The sequence below is a fragment of the Toxotes jaculatrix genome, chromosome 20 (assembly GCF_017976425.1).
Source record: "Toxotes jaculatrix isolate fToxJac2 chromosome 20, fToxJac2.pri, whole genome shotgun sequence".
Classification (NCBI taxonomy): domain Eukaryota; kingdom Metazoa; phylum Chordata; class Actinopteri; family Toxotidae; genus Toxotes; species Toxotes jaculatrix.
This window is the reverse complement of record NC_054413.1, coordinates 6,532,812-6,549,640: the sequence shown is the minus strand read 5'-3', so window position 1 is coordinate 6,549,640 and position 16,829 is coordinate 6,532,812. Positions and strand designations below refer to the sequence as shown.

The 16,829-nt window shown below is 41.4% G+C and overlaps 1 protein-coding gene across 1 annotated transcript in view; it reads right to left on the bottom strand.

Annotated features, from left to right (window-relative positions):
* ptprn2 (protein tyrosine phosphatase receptor type N2) overlaps positions 1-16,829 on the bottom strand; it is a 110,734-nt gene that overhangs the window by 22,083 nt on the left and 71,822 nt on the right. Inside the window, exons 12-13 of the mRNA XM_041065954.1 lie at positions 3,298-3,513; positions 682-885 (exon numbers count right to left, since the gene is read on the bottom strand). Of these exons, the coding sequence (XP_040921888.1) occupies positions 682-885; positions 3,298-3,513 (420 nt within the window). The remainder of the gene's footprint in view (positions 1-681; positions 886-3,297; positions 3,514-16,829) is intronic.

The window sequence follows — 16,829 nt, the reverse complement described above, 5'->3', positions numbered from 1 at the left end:
TTTTAAACTGGATGTTGTTTAAAATGATCAATTAAATAAAAAAATACCACATGGAGAAACAAAAGTTGTACATTTCAACCACTTATCGAGCCATTTCAGAAAATTATTTCAACTTTTAGTCCATTACATTTTCAGTTAACTATTTCAGCTTCCATTACTTGTAGAACTATTACTATTTTGACCTTTATTTCCATTATTTTTTAGCTGTTTAGCTAACTGCTGTTTAGTTACCACATACCCTTGACTGCAACATGTGGTGTGTGGACGAAACGGCTGACTAAATATGTGGATATATATACATTTTAATCAAATCCTGATTTCTATTTTCCACAGTCCACGTGCCTCCTGGAAAACGCACTGGAGCAGAAGTATGCCTGGTTAAGGAATCACTGCTGCACATCTGTGCCTTTGTACACAAGCCTGACCTAATATGATTTTTGAGAAAAGCCTTCTCAAGAGCCTGAGTTTCTCAAACCACACTAAACCCACCCTGGCAGGTTAAGTGCACAGTCAGACATAATGAGATGTTGTGGTTATTTAGTTGTAACAATCAGATGCTAAAAACCACAAATTCTCTCAGAGGGCCTGACAACAAATCACATCACAACCTACTTCCATCTATAGCACCTCTCCACATGGATCATTACTCACATTGTTTCTAGAGTCAAACAAGCTCCTTACCAGTATCATGTGACCGGTAGAGATGTCCATGTTCGACGGGACTGGCTCTTCGCACCAGGAGGAGGTGCTGCTGCGGGTCGATGGGCTAGCCGCGGGGCCATCACTGAACTGGGATGACACGCTGTTGAGCCGCGAGTGGCGCAGGGTCTCCGGCCGTTCGACACGCTCTGACGTCCGGATCGCCATTCGCTGGCGACACAGCTCCTAGGGATTAGAGAAGATGATAGTGAAGCACTGGATCACCAAAAGTAGTTTTGTTTATTATTTTTTTTACAGACTCCTTGTAAGGTTTCATGTATTTATCTTCTTTTCATGTACATAACAATAGTTTTATTTATGTTATGTGCTTATCCTTGCTCTTAGGGCCTGAGCTCTATAAATGCACCTTGTAAAATCCTGTATCTAGGCTGACTTGATCTGTCCTCACTTGTCTGTAGATTAATGGCTTATCCTTGTGGATTATGGAGCTTATACTAATTATGTCAAAAATACATGGTTGAGGAACCCTGCAGGATTTATAGAATAAATTCAGAATGTCACACCTGGCTGCCACACAGCGACTGTCTTCATTGTTTAAGAATAGATCCTTTAGTGATGAAAAAAACTTGTAAAAAGAACAGTAAAATCCTGCATAAAATCACCACACACTCATACTTTGGGGAGGAAATGAATTTGGATCCATTTTTCCCAAAGATAGAAACATAACAGGATAATCTAGCCATCAATCAAATGGGATTTCCAACGTAAATGTATATAACCACACAGAACCAAAGGAGATAAGAATGCACTGGTACAACTGTAAAGTATAACTCTGTTTTGATTGATATATCCAGGTGTCTGAGATTTGCAAAAACCCCCACTGCTATAAAGATTACCCTTCTCCCAATGACTCAGCTTTTCTCCTATCATGCATCAGTGCAGAGGCAGTGCATCAAAAATTCGAAGACTAGGCATTATGTACTGTAGCATATACAAAATGAAAAAGAAAGTAAAAAAGTGGAAGAAAAAAATAGACATACTGCTATATTTGTGCAATCTTACACATGTACTTGTGTATGTATAGACACACAAACACGTAAACAGTCACACACTTTTGCCTAATTCCCTCCATTAGGTGTGGTCACACTTGGTATTTCTATGTTAAATTCATAATCTGTAAACACCCTCATGTTTGGATTTGGGAGGTAAAGCCAGTCATCTCCACACAATCCACATCCATACTCAATTAATAAGACAGAGGGCAGGGCAGGCCAGAGAAAATGCCTTGTGAAAGCACATGCTATCTCATGATCTATCATAGTGATATTTCCCTCTGGAGCACAGGCCTCTCTAAGCCCTGGTCTTGGATCAGCTTTCCCGCCGTCAGACTTTAATGATTAGAGCCATGAAGCGGTGCCCTGGGCCTTGGCCTCGGGGCAATATCCAGGTCCACCTCATAATTCATCCTACTTCTCAACATCTCTGCAAAGCGCCGTGCTGTACCGGAGTCGAGAAATAGTCCCCGAAGCAGACAGGGGGATGCGGTTAGCACCAGAGAGGGCCAGAGGAGAGACACATGGAGCCCAGAGAGGAGCACAGGTCATGGGATTACACTTTCCCCTGTTTCCCCCCCTTTCAGACTAGTCATAAGAACAAAAACAGGCCAAGAGGAAACAATGTCTACAGTCTGTACTGCCATCTAACAATATCTCTCTCCCACTGCAAACAGCTCTTCTAAAACAATTGTACCTGTCAGACATGGAGAACACACCCACGTGAATGCCTGACAGAGCAGTTCAGTTTTCCATCCCTTAAGATATACTGAGGAAGAACAGGTGCCACACATAACCTAAAATTTGCACTGTAGCACAACAACAATTTTTAAACAGAAATGTTTCATTATCAAATAATACAAACGCTAATGGACATAATGTTAATTTCTAAGAGGAAAAAAAGGCATTTCATTTTTGCTTCTCTGTGGCCACCATCATAACACTGTAACACCTCCAGCTTTTGATTGGAGCGCAGCCCTGTGAAAACCTGATTAAATATTGAAAATGTTAACGCGACATGCAGATAAATGTGTTCTGAGTGCCACGCTGGGCACAGCTGAGCCCCAATGCTGAAAATCAATACAGCCCAGGCTGCCCGTGGCCCTGGAGGAACAGTGGGAATAGGTCACAGCGGCGGCATCTTCCCCTGTCTCTTTCCCTCTCTCTCTCTATCACACACACACACACACACACACACACTTCTCAGGCAAGGGTGAGCACTGAATAATTGGATGCAGTGAAGATCTATTGGAGCAATAAGTCGAAAATGCAAGGAATAAAGAAGAAAAAAAGATGTAAATAAACACAAAAATTGATTTCTGATTTAAATTATTGCATCGCATTTAAAAAAAAAACAATTAATTTAATAAAAAAAAGCACATCACTATCACCACAACAGCTAAAAACCATCACAAGAGCAGGTAGAACAGAATCACTCAAACGTGTACACACATTAACCAATATACTCTCACAAACCAATCAGATAATCAGCTGTATCTGAACACAGTGTGAGTCCTACCAATGGCAGAGTGCTGGCTAAGTGTCCTGGCCTCTGATTGGCTCATAGCGAGGGGGCTGAACTAACCTGATAGGTTGTGGTGGCATCAGTACTGGTGTCAGTCCCCAGGCTGGCCAGCTTCTCCTTCATGTGGAGGTGTGAGCGCTGGCGTACGCAGAAGAAAGTGGTGGATACTGCCAACGCCACCAGGATGAAGAGCATGCAGAGGACAGAGAGCAGCAGGAACTGGCCCGACTCCACCCTGGTCTCCTTCACCACGGGGATCTGGGTCAGGCTGCCCCTCTGGAGGACACACACAAACAGAGAGAGAACACACTGTCAGGGCAGTAAAGGCTGCTACTCCATCTTTTTCCTGATTGATGGAGTCATTTTTGATTTACAGCAACCGCCATATCAAGTCTGCGGTGCATCAGTTTTCACCTGAAGGCTTGTCTTGACTTTCCAGCGAAAAAAATGAGGATGCAACAGCGCCGCGAGTGCTTCCTCGCCCACCTCCACTTCCTCCCCGCTCTTTCCTTCCACCCACCACCACCACTGTCTGACCATCCCCACTCATTAGCCAGCCTAACACTGGCCTTATAATATGCATTCAAACTCAGTCAACCCCTATTACCAGCCCCTGTTCAGTGCTGTCTCCACACTGTGCCCCACTATAGATATTTACAACCCCATTTAGTGCTGGCATGAGGCAGCCTGGCACTGTGCAGCTACAGGAGGTTGGGATACTAAAAGCTTGTGCTTAATTAGCTCCTCTGGTCCTGAGTTTGGCTGGATTAGGCCCTGGCCCAAGCCTCACAGCTAATGGCTACCAGGACTGGAGAGACACAAGTAGCCCAGACTGGACCTTCACACATCCACCACCAGTTGAATAGAAAAGCCTTTTCAAATATTCACACCCACACTGCATGTTAATTCAGGAAGGTATAGTGTTTGTCTCACTATGGCAGACCTGTTTTTAATGAGCTGTAATATCACCTAAAAGATTGTTATCAGTGTAGGTTAAAGAATTGGCCTGTGTGCTGATAACTGGTCTACTCGCGGCCATTTACTGTAATGATAAATTCCCTCTGGGTCCCACTGATACAGAAAATTTTGAGAGCATAACAGCAATAATTAGGAGCAATAACCGGCAAGGGTAATTAATGATACCTAAAACGTAGCTACTGTTAAAGATTTTCTCTGCTGATTGCATAAAATATAGACATCATGCCAAGTTAGTTTTGTATTTAACTTTCAAAAAACAGAGAAATACTATTTGCCCAGGACATTTTACATAAAATAAATAATTCTTTCTGCTCTCTACAATTGACACAAAAATATGGGGTTTCTGCAAAATCCAGTTCTCCGCAGTTTTTGATCTAATTTTTTTCAGCTGCACACATGCCAATAGCTGCAAAAGGCCAATATCAATAACAGTGCACAAATACATCAGCAGGCTCCTAATTGTCTGCTTGTAATATTGAAAGATTGATGGGTGATGCGAATAAAATCTACGACTTGGAAAAAAAAAAAAAAAATGTCAGAGCTCTGACATTTAGCCTGAGGGGTCTAATGGGCTGGCTGAAGGATGGCTACATCTTGTTATACCATTTTCAAAACAAGACACTTCACCTCAGACCAGTAACAATGTAGTTTGACCTTGTGGTTCGTAATTGCCAATGTTTTAGTGGTGATGCGGATGCCCAGGTCTTTTCCATTACTGTGTTGGGCCTGATGACAGTTACTGTTGATTGTAATTGCTGTGGCTCGAGGATGTAGTTTCAATCAAGCATTAAGGGGTTAGACAACAACTGAGAGGTTTGAAGAGGCTCATATACAAGTACAGAGGGGAGAAATGGCCTCGATCCAATGACTCATCTGTGCTGTTCAGTGATCAAATGAACATACAGACAGCAGGAATGACATTTATAAATTAACACAGTTTTCATTTGCTTGAGTACTTGTTGAGAATGCAAATCTTTGTCAGCTTCTCAGACATAATCACATGGTAAAAAAACTGAAAATACAGCACCTGAAAACTCCCTTAGTATTCAACATATTTAGCACTGTAGACATGTCACATCGGAGTGGAGTGGCTCTCGACCCTGAAACCAAAGTGCCCCCTATAGACCTATTGGTTCAAACCTGCTTTAACCTATTCCAGCACTAGCAAACCCAAGCTCTTCCCTTTGCATTCAATCTTTTATTTATTTGGAAAAAGAAAGGGAAGAAAAAAAAAAGTCTTGTTAATGAAAGTTAGTCAAAGACATGTTAGTCAAAGACATGGCCCTCTACAATCTGTGGATCCTCTTCAAAAATATTGAGATGAACACCTTGAGATGAATAAAAAGCATTTCCACTGTGGGAGCAAACAGGCTTGAAATGTACTGCAAGCATAAAAGAGTGTTTGAAGGTAGTAATCGTGTTAGACAGAAACCAGAGGAGATACAGAAAGAGGGAGAAAAGGGAGGAGATGTGAGGCTAAGAATTACGTTCATGGGTCTGCAGAGTTATCTCTATTAGCTTTTTTTTTTTTTATCATTTTAACAATATTATTTTACCGTACTAGGCGTGTTTTATTAAAAAAAAATTTTTTTAACTAGATTATATAAAGCATATTCAGAAACACAACTAAATTAAACCATTTTGACTAAAAACAGCTTTTTAATGGTTAAATGCTGTTAAATATAAATCTGACTAATTTTTTTTTACCACAATCAAAACTCCCAACAAATATTTTTCTACTTAAATGTGATCTTACTCTGATGTTAAAATATTATGTCAGGAATTTTTTGTGCAATTTAAGATCAGATTTTTTCCCTCCCTAACGAAATCTACTTCCAGTCAAAATTCACTCTTTAAACCTCAGCAAATGCACTTCCATTGATCTTTTTAAAATCATGCTCCAGACTGCTATTTGTCTCTCATGTGTGTAGGATTCAGACTCAGTGAAGTTATTACTCTCTGCCTCTAACAGACTTCCCCCTTCTCCTTCTCCTCTCTTCTATTCATATTGGCCCTGCTGGTGAATTAGCCAATCTAAGAGGAGACAAGGGGCAGATGGATTTCGGTGCTCTGGATTATTCAAATGATAAGAGGAAAGGTCAGGAGGAGAGGTGTTGTTGGGGCGGCTGGCCGTCCATTCACTCACAGCACAATACCTTCAAGAAGTACAAGTGGAAAATCCTCCTAAACACACAACTGCCAAACCTCAACCAACCTTAGATCAAGGTTTAAAAAAAAAAAAAAAAAAAAGTTGGAGACTGCACAATTGCAGATCTAAAATCAGCTATATTTAAAGCTGTTTCCAAGCAATAAAATGAGAGTGAGAACTCTGAGATTAAGAAAAATATCACACATGAAATAACAAATTTAACCCTGCTACAACATTTTCCAAGCATGTTTCTTTTCTTGGATAGAGGAAAATCCTGGCATCATTATGTGCTGCATAAAACTGTTTAAATCTCCCGAAAAAAAACCCCCAAAAAAACCAAAAAACAAAAACAAAAAAAAACCCAAAACAACAATGCTGGTATAAATTTTTGGTGTTGTTATTTAGATAAATTTGCAAACTCTAAAAACACTTGGAAATAATTATTGATTTCAGAGAAAGGAAGAAATAAAACAATCTATAGTTTAACTTGAACTATAAAACACTCTAAAACCTGCAACATAAAAATGTTCATTTCCATTCAGTCTAGTCCCAGTCTACATCTATGGAAATAAATACTAAAACCAGAATACCATAGAACAGAATGGAACTGAGCTGAATAAGAAACCAACTGCATAATATTTTAAATTAGATAAAGGGAATTAAGAATATTTTTCTACCAAACGCATGATTAGAATAAAATAAATTATGCAAACACAGAGCGGATTCACCACCTTCGTTCTCTGGGTTTATGAGTTGAAGCTGCTGCCGGACACCACCAGGTAGGATGAACCTGCACAGAAACTTTGTCCCCTGCAGCCAGATGTGCTCACAGGAACACTACTGGGTTCAATATTCAGTTCTACTATATATATATATATTTGTTTTTTTCGAAAAGCTTACGTTTTGATTAACCATATTTGCATGCATATTCTCCCAATCACATTTTATCCCATAGGATTTGGGAGACTCGATCACCAGCAGGACTCTCGCAGCAGAAAGGAAATGAAACAGAATGAAACCATGAAACTAGAGCCCCCACAATATTCTGCAACACGCTAAAAATCTTTCTCATTCACACCGGAAACAAACCCAGCTTTCAACGTGATATTACGATTGTTCACAAGTTTTCAAGGCCACTTCTTTACGGCGCCTTTTTACGCATTTGGCGCATTAAAACTTGCACACTGAATACGGCACAAAAACAGGACGGACACACGCTCAAGCCGGGAGATAATTACCCAAATCCATGTCTCGGGGCAGAGCGCACATTTCGCAGTAAACGGAGGATGCTGCGTCTTGTATTCCAGAGAGCATGGTTAACCACTGACGCCCGACGCAGCTCCAAGAAGCGTTTGCGCGTCCCGGTCGCCCACTCAGTCCGCTTCTCCAAAAGTTCCCCTGCGAGGGTCCCATGCGTCCCCCAGCGCCAACAAAAGACCGCGGCTTCAACACGAAGATGAAGAAAAAGAAAAAGAAAGAGAAAAAAAAGGAGGAGAGAGTCGGAAAGAATAAGAAAAGGGAGAAGAATGTGGGATATGCCCGCCTGATTTTCCGAGCTTCGGAAGAATGTGCAGAAGCCCCACTAGTGAGTCCTTTCAGCGCCTCTGTGCCAATGAAAAGAGATGGGGAGGTGGTGGGGTTGGGTTTTTTGCGATCATTTAGTTAAGGCTGAGCCCCTCCTTATATTCAGCAGCTCAGGAGTCCCCGTCCATTGCACATGTCATATCCACTGGTTGCTATAGCGATGCCTCCACATGTTGTCGACAGTGAATGTTCAAGGAGCGATGCCTGGCTAATAGGCTTGCGGGCTGAGGGGCGATATGAATGGACATAGGGCTAGTCACTCATTTGTTGAGCTACTAGGGGTCTCTGTGTTTGGTGTGTGAATTGCTGTTTTCTCAGGCTCTCCTTTTCCTCTGCTCCCTCTCCCAGGGATTCAGCTATGTGAGCAGAATAAGGGAGATGGGGCAGTCTATTCTTCAAAGTAGGCTTCTGCATTCAAAGCTGAAGTGAGCACTATAATAAGAGGCTACCACACAGTACAGTAGTTGTAAAGTATATGAATGCTGCATGGGAGATTGGGTGCAGTCTGAAAAATGCTCAGTAAATTGTGTATAATTGGTTAAGTCTTTTCTCTGGTCCCCTCGAAGATCTGCCGGAATAAAGAAAAAAAGAGGGGAAAATTGCAAGTTTAACAAGTTTTAAAGATAAAACTCACTAAAATGCTATCCTAATTAGCAATCAGTCTGAAAAAAAAATGATCCAATGGAGAGCAACAGCTGCAGTTAGCAGGGAGAGAGAGAGAGAGAGAAAGGGGGATTATGGAGAGCACAGGGTGAGAAAAGGAGAAAGAAAAAGAAAAGGGGCGGTGAAGAGAGGAGAACAGGGGTCCTGTCAAATGCAGATGACGAGTCTTGGGGAGGGGGGCTGTGTGACGGGGGGCTCTCCAGTTTATTTTTTCCATTCAGAGAGCACCCCCTCCTCTTCTCTATTGTCCCTCTGTGTGACAGCTGGAGTTGGCAATGTGAAGGGGAGAACAAAAACGAGCTCGCTGTCCAGCCTGGGTCCGTGGCCGCATCGGACGCCACCCCACCTTCAAAAAAACAGAGCCAACCAGGCGGCCCGCGGGGACGAAATCTGAAGCAGAGCACACTCAAACTGACTCAACAAATTTTTGTACAGCATCCCCAAAACTCTTAAATACAAGGCTTAATATATATATATAATGCTGCTGCAGAGCTGAAATTGTCAGGGCATTTTGCTATTTTATGCTAATAATTTTTTTTTTTTTTTGGTTCTTAAAACAGACTAGTAAAGTTTGATCCATCCTTATTCACTCTAGGAGTGACACTTTTCAGGTCATGCTTTCTGCACACTTGCATACTCATTTATCAGGAATTATTCAGAATCCAAATTCTGTTTTCGCCTGCCAGAGGGCACAAAAATGGTCCAGCCACCCGTCGTTCGAGAGGCAAATTTTCTTTATCTTGCAGCATTGAGTTTAAATACAAGAAAGAACCGGCTGCAGTGCCCGCTGTTGTACTAATGCAGGACGGATGCAGGAGTAATGCATGGTGGGAGACTTTTATCATGACTGCCAGTGAGTGGTTTTTATTACCGGAAAGAAAGAAATAGTGGCCCCTGAAGTTAATCCCCAGAAAATCAGTCCCTACATTAAGTCAACCATACGATCATATCTATCCTGTTCTCTGGTGAACTGGAAGAGAGACCGGTTCGGTCTTTTACATATGAGATACCCTGGTAACCCACCTGTCAGCCCTATCTAAATCCACACTCATCCCAAACACGGGTATTCCCCTGACACGACAGTGGATGAAAATGGAAGAAGAAGAAAAAAATGTCTGTCAAGAACCAGAAACCATCTTTACCTGCTCTTTGAAGGAAAGCCTGACTTTGGCACCTGTTGTTTTGCTTCCCTTGAACTCTGCGTAAATGGACACATTTTCACACATTTCAGCCACTACTACTCACTGCACAGTACGATTTCACAACTCATGTCACTTCCTCCAGCGAGGCCAGTGCTAATGGTTATCACACCAGGGAGGTTTGACGTGCATCGATTCATTCTCACAAAAACCTACAAGCAGTCAAATTCAGGAACATACTGAAGTCACTCTTATGGTCACTGGTGAAATTCGTAGATGCTGTCACGCCTGCGTGTTCCTCCAGTAAGTACTTCCTCGGGGTAACACGTGTTCGAACAGTCGCCGTGAGTCCTGCAAGGCTTATCTGTCCTCTTCCCTGCACTGCTCCGGTGTTTGCCTCCATGACACATTTCACATTTCTAATAAAAAAAAAAGATGGAAAAGCGGCGAGTGTGTTTAAACAGCGAGAGAAGGAGGTATGCGGTACTTCACCATGTCGCTGGGAGAGGGGGGTTGAGGAATGTTAAACAAATGTCAGGATCAAGTGCAGCACCTGAGGTGGCAGAGAAGAGGCATCCACATGCTTGTGTGTGAGAAAAGGGATGAAGAGACAATATCTTGCTTAGATATTTGCTTGCACCTAGAGGCTGCACAATTTTGAGTATATTTACATGTCTGTCCCTGTGTGTGCAATCTGAATATACATGCACAGGTGTTAGTGGATCGCTCTTGCAAAATACACATCTGCAATGCATCCGAGTGTGTATACCTGCAAGTGCACTAGCTGGACATCTTCACTTGGACACACAGAAGTCAGAGCATGTAATATATTTGAGCAAACAGAGAAGAGATTCAGCCTGCAAAGGATGAGTGGAGAGGGGTGGCGGGGGGGGGGGGGGTTGCTTATCTGTAGCACACTGAGCCACTGGTCCACATAGCAATCACACTGTAATGACATCAGTGAGAGGCTAATGCCATTTACGGTGCTGCACAAGTAACCAACAGCTGCAATGTGTACCTGCAGACTTAACTAACGCGCTACCCTTACACCAAGAATAGTTGGGATTTCTGCTCGGCTCTTTGAAATGGGGTGCAATAAATTATTCATAATAATATCTGAGCACGACTGTTGCTGTGGCTCCATTTGGGAAGGTGTTGGAGGATTAGCTTTCGAACTGTAATGCAGAGAGAAATGCATGCAAAACAAAACACATTTGGGTGTTTTTTTTTTTTTTTTAAAGCAGATCCACCAGCTGTTATTGTTATTGCTGAAGTGATACTACAAGATATTTGTGGTAGCAAAAGTCTCATCTGGGGGTTTACTCTTTTCTTCTTAAATGTTCTATTTTCGCTCTTATCTGTTAACATTTACAATGAAACAAAGCTCTCATGTTGGCAAAAGCAGCCAACGTTTGGTTTGAAAGTCTGTCTATCTGAATTCATTGCACAATGATGCCATTTTGGTATATTGTTAGTGGGTACACAGCAGTTTGATTTTACCCCCTACAGTCATAAAATAGCACTTATACTGGGATAAAATATAAAAGGTGACACTTTTGCTTTCCTGTCTAAACTCCCTTTTTAACATCACTTAAGGTGCAGAAACTTGACAGTGAGGTGAATGTCTTAAATGCATTGTGTCTTGTGTGTGTGTGTGTGTGTGTGAGAGAGGTGTGTGTGTGTGGGGAGGGCACCATGTTTCCTGATGGATGATGTTCAAAGATACAAAAATGTCCCATTTCTGGGTTTTACTTGAAACAGTTGAATTGCTGTGTCTCATGCTCATCACTTGCTCAGAGAGGAACCATTCAAAGCCTGTGTGTGTGTCAGCCATGTCACTCTGGTATTTCCCCCAGATGAGCTTGTTCAAATAGGCCTCTTTCTCATGTGAATCCCAGCCCAGGCATTGCCCATGCCAAGTAGTTCAAAGCAGTAAACATCAAGGTAAATGCTACGCCTGTCATCTTGACTATATTTAAAGCAGAGAGGCAAACCCACACGGCTGCACAACAATGTGCAATCCAGAAAAAAAGCTCTGGCGTCATAGCCCGGAGTAGGAAATCACACCATATCAGTAAAGAGATAGAAGATGTTGTTGTAATCTCCGAGGATGACAACAAAGTAATACATATTTAGTGTAAATCATTTATGATAATTATAGACTAATCTGCATTAGATAGTGGTAAATGGCCATCACAGCCATCGCCTGCTCCTTTTAAATTTCAATTTAATTCATTGTTCGCAAAGCAGGACTCCCCTTGTTTCATGCTGTAAAGCCTGTGATGCTTTCCTTTCTCGAAAAGCACATATTCAGTTTATAATAACTGTGGCAGATTTACTGCTAAAAATTCTTTTTTTTAAACAATTGATAGCTGATTTCACACAGAGATTAGTTAGCCCAACATGCTAACAATTGCAGCTTACATTAGAACAGACAAACACCCGTTTAATTCAGAGGAAAAATAAAAAAAAAGATACTCCTCTCCAAACTTTTTAAATACTGAGTATCACTCTTACTACAGCCACATGCACACCGCTTTAACATGGTGAAAATCAAAGCTTGGCAGACCTTAGGAAGAATGACAACTTGATCTAAGCTATGATTGGACAATCGCCGTTTGGGGGAGGGGTTAAGCGAAAACTCAATTACAAAAACTTTTAATCAAATCTTGGCTGGGCCTTTTTACCAGTAAATCTCCTTTGAGTGGCTACTTAAACTGAAGCGCAGCTTTAAATTTAAGCTCTGTACTGGATTAGCTAATTCCAGAAAAGCCATCAACTATGTTTGTGCAAGTCCAGTTGAGTTCAACTTTTTCTTTTCTTAATACATTTAAGGTGTAGCTTTAATTCCCAAATGGTTTTACTTGACAGTAATGATCCTCTCTACCTGCAGCTGTGTTGACAATAGCAATGTGCCTGACAAAGCTGACTTTCGTGTTTGCTAAAATGTCAGCCAAAATTAATTAAGCAAAGTTAGCAAATGGCGCTTGTTTCATCAAAATGAAACTAAAATTCAACTCAGCATAAGTGAAGATGTTTACATTGTGGTCTGAAACGGTGCAAACTACACTCAGATTTGTATAAATCACAATGACAACATTTATTTATTAACAACAGTTATTTTCAAGATGTAATTAGGTTTTTGGTTAGGTATATCATGATACTCTAGCTGAAAAGTTAAGAAAAGAAACTCAAATAAAATGGCCAGGTCCAGAATGTGATCGGAGTTTGCTCAAACACAACCCAATCATGAAAGGTAATACTTCAGTCTATTGTGTGAAGAGATAAAAGAAGAACTGCCACTAAAAATCTCATCCAACACGTCCACAGTCAAAAACAGTGAGGAAAACACCAAGGTTTTAATTGTTTTGATTGAATAGAATCCACACTACTTTTAGACTATTATGTTCTCGGCAGGCTTTTTTTTTTTATCTTGGGGAGAGATAAAACTGCAATTAATTTTGAAAGGGGGGAAAACAGTGAGACAATACATCAAGTCACACATGAGTGGTGGCAGGCAGGGATATGTGGGCTGCCGCGGAATAACAGAGGTAGTCAAAGGTAGCATTCATAATTGAAACCCCAGTCACAAGAGACTTAGTGGGCTGGGAGACTCTGATACTGGGACTGACAGTAAAGGAACAAAGAGTAGTGTTCAGAGGAGAGCACAGAGTGGCTTCATGGGTTCAATAGGATGTGTCCTCTCCACACCTGGGTCCATATACAATCTGAAAGCCTCTGAAACACTGTATTTCTCTACAGCCGCATGAATATAGCACAGTGGAGCTGTATTTAATTGTGCAAAGAGCTAAAATTCTGCCACAATCTCAGAGTAAGGTAGAGGTGAATTGTATTTTTAGGAGTACTAAAGCTTAACTGGGGCACAAGACGATACAAGTACATTACGGTACCCTTTTCTTCCAAACGTATTTTTGCATCACCACTGTTTGTACCTCCGAAAGACTGTCTATGCAATGATCAAAACATACCTATAAATAATGATAGACGAAGACACAATGTAGACAGGTAAACCAGTAGGTTTTACTACTATTGCTCTGAGTAATACATACATTATGTATGTATTAAATTTCAGGCCTGGATGGAAAGCATGTCTGAATTTCTTTGCCTTTTCTTGCCTAGTTTGACAACGTTTATGCTTTGTGATGCTGTGGAGATCATGGTTGTTGACATTCCTGATTCTGAAAGTCAGTCAATAATTTCTGGAAATGCAAACATCTTTTTCTTTTTAATCAATGTTGCAATGTCTGATTCCTGCATAACTATACCTTTAGTTCATTGAATGAATGAACTGAAGTGCTTGGTGCCTTATGCAGCCTGTTATGTTGTGTCTGCTAAGATACATCTGTGAAAAATATACTTATCAGTTTTTAACAGTGCAAAGGACCTCACGCTCCAGATGGCCTTCCACTTGTGTTCGCACCAAAGTCAGCAGTGTACTTAAAATGAATCAAATTTGGCGTGTTGTCAAGGGCTGTTAAACTGCTGTTGAATATGGCGCCTCGAGCAAATGATAGCACACCCAGTGAGACCCATGGTCTGTTTGTTTAATGGTGACCAAGCCAGGTACAGGATGGAAGCACACAAAACAAGAAATAAACCAGAAAAAAAATATCTCCAAGTGAAAACCAATCACCATACACCATTTGTCTGTTGCAGCAGAGAGTGTATTGATGGGTGGTGAATGAGTTTGGCTACCCGGCCTGTGCACATTGTGGCAATCAACACTTTTTTATGGTCACATTTCCTCCATTTTACTGGTGTGAAAACACATAATTTAATTTCGTTTGGAGTATACAGCCTCCCTAATACAATTTGTATTTAAATTGCCCCCATGAGAATGCCTCTCAAGAAATTATTAGATACTGATTCTTCTAGTTTAGACAAAATGAAAACAACATACATTTCTGATCACACTGGATTAACTTGATTGGACGACCAATGCCATGTGTCTCCAACTGTACCTTGGTGCTGGTGGACCAGCATATTGAGGCCGCCTGCCCGAGCATACGCCCCACTGATCAGCTACAGCTTGTGTAAGTGAAGATATAGATGTAGAACCACAGGAGGTAGCGTGTGATGGGCTAAGGGTCGTATCCCTGTAAATGCACACAGCCACAGCCTCATAAATTCTCATCAGTGTCTTCATTAAACATTTTCCCCTGTTATCACCATGACAACGCCGGTCCAGCGTGCGCCCGCGGGGACAGGCGTGTGTGCCTGTGTAACCCCAGGGGTTACTGAGGGGGTAACTTGGCACGGATGCCAACACCCCATACCTCTCCCCCAGACTCACTCTTACTAGAGGGAGTGGGGTAGGAGTGGGGGGGTAGTTGTGGAGTGGCAGGCGGCCAGGAATGCTAGATCTGTTCCATGGCGATCTCACTTGACAGGCACTGGCTGTGTCTGGACTGGAGGCAAGCGCTCTGATTTCTCTCTTTAATTACTGCTAATCGGAGGAGCTGCAGCCCTTGCTAATGAAGCCACACCAATCAGCTGGGGGAGAGTCAGGGGCCTCACGCTGCAAAACAATCCTCTGCACAAACAGAGCCGACACTCTGCCTGCCCAGCACCACAGCCTCCCTGCGTGTCTCGCTGTCTGTCTTTCTTTCTGTCTGTCTGTCTCACAGCTCCAGCAGTTTTGTAAGAGTAGTCTGCCCCCGAGCCAAACCAAGCAGCGCTGCTCGTCGAGAGAAACCACTGTGAATCCCTAATGAGACTGCTGCCACAGCTGTAGTACAGTATCAGCCGCCTGTTTGCCACTAACATCTCCTGTCGCTTCACAACACAACCTCTGACAACAATACAAACTATGGCTGATCAGAAATTCTGAAGGCAGAATTAATTATGATTTATGTCAAGATTTTGATGGCTCTGTAACGTAATAATACTTTGACGGCTCATTATTGTAAATGCATATAATCAATCTAGCCTATTTTCACCCACAAACATAATTACACTGTATGGCTTTTTGAGAAGCTGTGATGTCTTTTTTTCCCCTCCTCCTTCAAAGTGAATAATGTAATGAACAGTGATGGACATGTGATTGCATGATTGTATGGACCTGACTTGCCAAGATCCTCTTGCCTTTTGTTGTTTCCAACAATGAAATGTAATTCCTTCTATTAGATCTTGATGTTGTTGAAGTTATGAATAATGGCACATTTTATCTATTATATTTCCTCAGAATTATACAGATTGGCCCCAAAGTGTTGATGTTTAGTTTGTTGATTCATTTATCCATGTTCTAGATAAAATACAGAAATGTGTTTGGTTCGTGAGACAAATGAAGGTGATATACAGTACTGCTGTTGTTTTTGTTTTTGAGCTGCATACAGTTTTGTGTCTACTGCTGTATGTGTGTATGAATATGGCTTGGTATACTTGTAGCAGATTCTGTTTATGAGAAGATAATCCTATTTTTATACAGGTATCCACCTGCACCTCGCCGGATGTTAGATGCATCTGTGCATTTGCCGCCAACACCCGACATAACAGGTATGCTTGTGAATGTAAATAGGCACGTTGGCAACCGTGTACACATGGACACGGCTGTGATATGTAAAGCAAAAATCACATCACAGCAGGACCTTTCTGCAGTTCATAGCACGATATCAGTGACTGATCTTTCCCACCACTTTTTACTTTCACATGTAGGCTACATGTGCAATGATTGCATCATATATTAGGAAGAATGACAACATATATTACAGCAAACACATTAAAGAAATATCTTCAGTTCATGGCTAAGGGGCCTAATTAGTCTTAGTTATCGAATGCTGTCACAGTAATGGTTATTAGATAAAATTAAATAGGTACAAACCCGAGTGAGGGAAAAACTGAAACTTCTGCAAGTGTGCTCAATAGGACCCAATATTTGAATAAGTATCTATTAAGGTATATGATAGATGAATAGATACTTATTTATACTTATTTTGATAGTATTGATTTTCTCTCAAAAGAGCTTAAACAACTATTTTTTTGTAGAAATATGTGTGATTATAGCTGTTTAGCTGTTCCTAAGTGGCTGTTTTAACAGGTATAACAGAGATTTTCGTCAC